The sequence below is a fragment of the Salvelinus namaycush genome, chromosome 34, assembly GCF_016432855.1.
Source record: "Salvelinus namaycush isolate Seneca chromosome 34, SaNama_1.0, whole genome shotgun sequence".
Taxonomy (NCBI): Eukaryota; Metazoa; Chordata; class Actinopteri; order Salmoniformes; family Salmonidae; genus Salvelinus; species Salvelinus namaycush.
The window spans coordinates 39,793,023-39,799,838 of NC_052340.1; the positions used below are offsets into that span (position 1 = coordinate 39,793,023).

The 6,816-nt window shown below is 41.7% G+C and overlaps 1 protein-coding gene across 1 annotated transcript; it reads right to left on the reverse strand.

Moving 5' to 3' along the window:
* Positions 1–1,244: 1,244 nt before the first annotated feature.
* On the reverse strand, positions 1,245–3,964 carry LOC120029016 (P2Y purinoceptor 12-like). Its single transcript, XM_038974301.1, has 3 exons — positions 3,883–3,964; positions 3,253–3,512; positions 1,245–2,429 (listed from the first exon to the last, which is right to left on the reverse strand). Exons 2-3 carry the CDS (start codon positions 3,502–3,504, stop codon positions 1,557–1,559), a joined length of 1,125 nt encoding a protein of 374 aa, XP_038830229.1. The 5' UTR covers positions 3,505–3,512; positions 3,883–3,964; the 3' UTR covers positions 1,245–1,556.
* Positions 3,965–6,816: the final 2,852 nt, after the last annotated feature.

Here is a 6,816-nt window from a genome sequence, read left to right on the forward strand (position 1 = left end):
TACAGGTAACTGCCCAAATGATTGAAACACTTAAGTACATGAGGGATACAAATGATATTAAAAGCCGGTGGTTCCACACAGGTGTGGTTCCTGAGTTAATTAAGCAATTAGTATCCAATCATGCTGGACAGGCCATTATTTTGGCAATTATTTTGGCTAACATGGGTATGACGCAATAGGATGACAAATACCATCATCCGTAGGGAACGAGTGGTCACTGAATGGTTTGATGAGCATGAATACTTTTTTTAAACCATATGCCATGGCCGTCTAAGTCACCAGATCCCAATCCAATTGAACACTTATGGAAGATTCTGGAGCGGCGTTTTCAACCATCATCAACAAAACACCAAATTATAGAATCCCTTGTGGAAGAACGGTGTCGCATCCCTCCTATAGAGTTCCAGACACTTGTAGAATCTATGCCGAGGTGCATTGATGCTCTTCTGACTCGTGGTGACCTTAAACGCCCTATTGAGGCCCTCATCACCAAAGAGCTATACAGTTCATACACACGCGTAACAGATTTCTTTGTATTATCTTTTACCAGATCTGTTGTGTTATATTCTCCTACATTCCTTTCACATTTCCACATCACTTCAAAGTGTTTCCTTTCAAATGGTACCAAGAATATGCATATCCTTGCTTTCAGGGCCTGAGTTACAGGCAGTTAGATTTGGGTATGTCATTTTAGGCGAAATTGGAAAAAAGGGGTGGATCCTTAAGCTTTCTGCTAATATCAGATATGTCTAATGTCCTGGGAAACGTTCTTGTTACTTACAATCTCATGCTAATCGCATTAGCCTACGTTAGCTCAACCGTCCCGCGGGAGAAACCACCAATCCTGAAGAGTGTTTAAATAGAAGAGAAATTAAACATTCAGATGTCACAATTTGATGCAGTTTTGAACGTCTTGCTGACGCTATCCTGTACATTACAGGCATAAGCACTGTGCCACGGTTACACATAATTACAGGGGCAGTACGTATGTCTCATATTTCAGTTCCTAAGGCAAAACAACAATGAAGTCAAAGCAGAATGCCAGTGTAGGGGAACTAAGCTGTTATGAGAAAGACAGGGAGACCTGAGGTGCATTCCTTGGCATGAGGCTATGATGATGTTTAGTGGGTGTTATAACATTCTACTAACTGTTACAGACTGGTGTTACAGACCGGCGTAACACACTGGTGTTACAGACTGGCGTAACAGACTGGTGTTACAGACTGATGTAACACACTGGTGTTACAGACTGGCGTAACAAACTGGCGTAACAGACTGCCATAACAGACTGGCGTAACAGACTGCCGTAACAGACTGGTGTAACAAACATAGAGCTATTGCTGTACTGGAACACCTGCTCTGCATATTGTCATAATCATCACTGGCTAAAATATTTTTTATCATTGGAAGTTTACATTGATTGTTCCCATTGCCCAGGCATTTTAATCAACACACAGTTCAGTTTAGTCAACCTTCCAGGAGAGGGCAGTATGATCCTCTGTGAAACATTCATCAGATCTTCACAATACATAGATAGAACATAGAGTTTTAGTTACCTAAATACAGATAGATTTGTCTACAAGGGGAGTCTCCTGTGTTTGGTTCTGATCCTCCCCTGTGTTGGGGCCGGACCCTCTCCCAGTGAGCCAGCTGCAGGTCCCAGGTGGGAGACGGAGGGTCTTGAACAGGGTGGTTCTGAAGGACTTACACAGGAAGAAGTAGATGAGAGGGTCCAGGAGGGAGTTGAGGGAGGACAGCCAGAGTGTACTCTCCTTCAGCTGGAAGAAGAACAGCTTGATGTTGCAGTCAAACAGGTGTACCCTTGTCTGGCTCAGGGTGTACGGCACGCGGGAGAAGTGGAACGGCACGAAGCACACAAAGAACACGGCCAGCACCAGGAAGACATTTGAACTCACGCTCTTCCTCCGGGACTGGCGCTGCCCTTCAACATGACCCCCATCAGTACCAGCGTTGTGTATGGCTCCGCTAGAACGGCAAGCCCTGGTGCGGGCGTATGAACTGTACAGCTCTTTGGTGATGAGGGTGTAACACACTATCACTGTCACCAGGGTCCCCCAGAAGATAATCTGGCACACATAGTTGACCACCTCATGCCAGTGCAGCCCAGCCTCCGTCTTAAGATCACTGCACTTGAAGTAGGCCGAGGTGGGGTTGTGGCTGGTCAGGATCATGTTGGGCAGGGAGAGGGTCAGCAGGGATGCCCAGATAGCCACAGAGAGCAGCTTCCTGCGGGCCAGACGGGCCATGTTGGTCACCTTGAAGGGCTGGAGGGTCTTCTTGCAGCGGTCGATGCTGATGAGGCCGAAGAAGAAGATGCTGATGTACATGGTGAGATAGAAGAGCACAGAGGAGACACGGCAGACAAAGACACGCAGACCCACTGACGCCATGTTGGAGTCAGACAGCACCTGAAGGAAAAACACATCTTTAGTGTCTTTATTAAGGGCAGTGATTTAATTGCATTTAAAAAATATATAGTTTTTAAATAGTTGTATCAATATTATAATTATTATCTTTAGAACGTATCAATACTTTCCATTGTTTTTGTTATATACTTTATTCATATTATCTTTATTATCACTACTATCATTATTATCAATATTATCATTACTTTCATTATGATTAAAAGTATTATCATTATTATTTTCATTATTATCAATATTATCAATATTGTCATTATTATTTTCATTATTATCAATATTACCAATATTATAATTATTATCATTAGTATCAATATTATCATTATTATCATTATCATCATTATCATCATTATCATTATTATCAATATGATGAATATTATCATTAATATCATTATTATCAATATTATCATTATTGCCATGAGTATCATTATTATCATTATCATTGTCATTATTATCATTATTATAATCGTTATTATCATTATTATCACTATTATCAATAGTATCAATAGTATCATTATTATCATTACTGTTATTATCATTATTATCATTATCATTGTCATTATTATCATTATTATCGTTATCATTATTATCATTGTTATCACTATTATCAATATTATCATTATTATCATTATTATCATTATTATCATTATCATTATTATCATTGTTATCACTATTATCAATATTATCATTATTATCATTATTATCATTATCGTTATTATCATTATAATTATTAGCATTATTAGCATTACAATTATTATCATTAGCATTATTATCATTATAATTATTATCATTATTATCATTATAACTGCACCTTGAAGGGGAAGGTGAGGGTCATGAGGACGTCGGCCACCACAATGTTCTTGAGGTAGATGATGAAGTGGGAGCGGCTGGGGATGCTGAAGAACACCCACACTGCCAGGCCATTGAGCAACAGGCCCAACAGGAAGAGGAGGGAGTAGAGAACAGGAAACACCACCGTCTTCAGCACGTTGTCACGGGAACAGTTGCTCTTGGTGAAGTTGTTATTGACAGGGGTCAGGGCCAATTGTGTTGTGTTGTCCATGTCGAGGGCTGTGCAGTGTAGAGCAAAACAGAATAGGTGAAAGCTGCACAGTACTTTATTCTTCCTAACTTCATCCATTACTACAGTCAGCTTACTGTCAGGATGACTGGCTTAGAGACAATAGAACTGCCCTCCCATACAAAAAAAAGCTGTTTTAATTTAATAAAAAATGTTATACACTAACAAAATGCACCTGTAGATGAACTTTAACCATGTACAGTCATGAAGCCATTACAATTAACAAAGCTTCAATATTGAACTTTCAAAATTACATAAGAGGTTTAATATCTTATTCCCTGTCTGACATGTTCACCATTTTGTTCATGTCCTGTTGACAGATGCTGAGTAATTCTGTGTCATGTGTCTGAGTGAACCCACCTGATGCTTCCCTCCCCAGGGGAAGATTCAGACAGACTTCTTCTCTCTCAGCAGATTGGAATCGTTCGACAGTCTGCTTGAGATGCAGGGCTTCTTCAAGACAGTGAAATGAATGAAAATCCACCTCTCTCTACTTAAATATCTGTCAATCTGGTCTGACGAGTACACGTGGGACTTTCTCCCTCTCTTCTGCTTTTTGTTTCCTGTCGTAGACGCGACAGCACAACAGTAACATCCTCCCATGAATGTTCTCCTGTTGCACAATCTGACCATCAATATATAGGTATGTTTAGTCATGGTCAATGCTGTTTAGTAGCCTTATTTCTGTTTCCATGCTGGGCATATGCAAGTGCGTGTGTGTGGGTGTTTTACTATGCCGAACACAATGAATGGTTTTCGTTACCATATTTCATTTATTTTTTATTTTAGATGTTTATTCAACAAGTTATTTCAATTTTTAAGCATATAACTGCACCCCTTATCATTGGCTGGACCAGACCAAGGATAAAAAACACATGTCAAACTGATGTCTTATGAGACAGACCTTTAAGGAAACATCACTGTCCCACTGTCCTCACAAATCTGTATATCCTCTTCACTCTGCGGCTGTACGACATCACAGATTGGCAGATTTAAGGAGCGCCGTGACGTCATACCAATAACACCCTATTATGACCTCATGACTCTGGAATGTCTGCTTCTGGTTCTTTATGACATCACAATTCCACATTACAATATTCTAGTTTCAAATATTTACATATCCCTCCAGTCCATGAATTACAATGGTGAAACAAGGTGCAATTGAGACTGGGCTTGTTACTAGGAGCAAATGCTTGCCTAAAGAGATATACTTGAGTCAATGTTTCTGTCTTTCGGGTAATGTATTGTGCCAGTTACATAACTGTACTTCCCCGCTGGTCATAACTGTACTTCCCCGCTGGTCATAATGTTAGGGCTCCTAGACATGACATAATCTCCTTCAGAACAGTGAATGGTGTATTTGAAAAAGTTCCATCTATTAAAGTTTTAATCCTAATGAAAGGCTGCCACCAGATGTAATGGTCTGTTATGCACTGTGGAGCCCAGGATATTACACATTCAGTCTTGGTTAGTTTAAAAATACAGATTTGTCATATTCATTCGAAAATAATCTCCATGTTTGAATGCCGTACACACGGTCTTGTACAGCTAAACTTGTGGGGACACAATTCAGTCCCATTCAAAATCCTATTTTTCCTAACCCTAAAACTAATTCTAACATCAAATGTTTGTTTGTTCACTATTCTTGTGGGGACTTCTTCACACGCACGCACACACACATATACACACACACACACACACACACACACACACACACACACACACACACACACACACACACACACACACACACACACATGTAATGTATATTCTGTGTGAGAGCACCTTATCTCCAGTATATTCTGATATGTGTGAGAGCACTCTTATTCTCCCTCAACAATACTCCCTCAACAATTATCCCTCAACAATGCTCCCCCGACAATACTCCCCCGACAATACTCCCCCGACAACAGTCCCTCAACAAAGCTCCATCGACAATGCTCCATTGACAACGTTCCCTCGACAATGTTCCCTCGACAATGCTCCCTCGACAATGCTCCCTCGACAATGTTCCCTCGACAATGTTCCCTCGACAACGTTCCCTCGACAACGTTCCCTCGACAACGTTCCCTCGACAACGCTCCCTCGACAACGCTCCCTCGACAATGCTCCCTCGACAATTCTCCCCCGACAATATTCCCCCGACAACACTCCCCCGACAATACTCCCCCGACAATACTCCCCCGACAATACTCCCTCGACAATACTCCAGCAACAATACTCCAGCAACAATACTCCCTCTGCAATACTCCCTCGGCAATACTCCCGCAACGATTCTCCCTCGACGACACTCCCCCAACAATACTCCCGCAGCAATACTCCATCAACAATACTCCCTCAACAATACTCTCTCAACAATACTCTCTCAACAATACTCTCCCAACAATACTCTCTCAACAATACTCTCTCAACAATACTCTCTCAACAATACTCCCTCACCAATACTCCCTCACCAATACTCCCTCATCAATACGCCGGCACCAATACTCCCTCGACAACGCTCCCTCGACAACTCTCCCTCGACAATTCTCCCTCGACAATTCTCCCTCGACAATTCTCCCCCGACAATACTCCCCCGACAATACGCCAGCACCAATACTCCCCCGACAACACTCCCCCGACAATACTCCCCCGACAATACTCCCCCGACAATACTCCCTCGACAATACTCCAGCAACAATACTCCCCCAACAATGCAGTTCATTAGTCAATGTAAATAAAAACTATAAAACGAGTTAAGACAAAAATAACAGGTAGAAAGAGATAGTATGTTCTCCCACAGCCGAGGAGGATACCCAGTCTGTATCTGTTTTCATTAGGAGGGAGAGAGAGAGAGAGAGAGAGAGGGGGATGTGAAAGTACTTTCCTTAGGACAGAGCGAAAAAGAGACAGAGCGAGAGATTGACAGAGAAAGAGCGAGAGAGGGGATGTGAGAGTTCTCCCATAGCCGAGGAGGATACCCGGTCTGTGTCTGTTTTCTTTAGGAGAGAGAGAGAGAGAGGGAGAGAAAGCAACACAATTAGACCCAACCAAATCATGAGAAAACAAAAAGATAATTACTTGACACGTTGGAAAGAGTTAACAAAAAACAGAGAAAACTAGAATACTATTTGGCCCTAAACAAAGAGTAAACAGTGGCAGAATACCTGACCACTGTTACTGACCCAAACATAAGGAAAGCCTTGACTATGTACAGACTCAGTGAGCATAAGCTATTGAGAAAGGCCGCCGTAGGAGAAGACACTGCCCACAAAATGAAGTGGAAACTGAGCTGCACTTCCTAACCTCTTGACA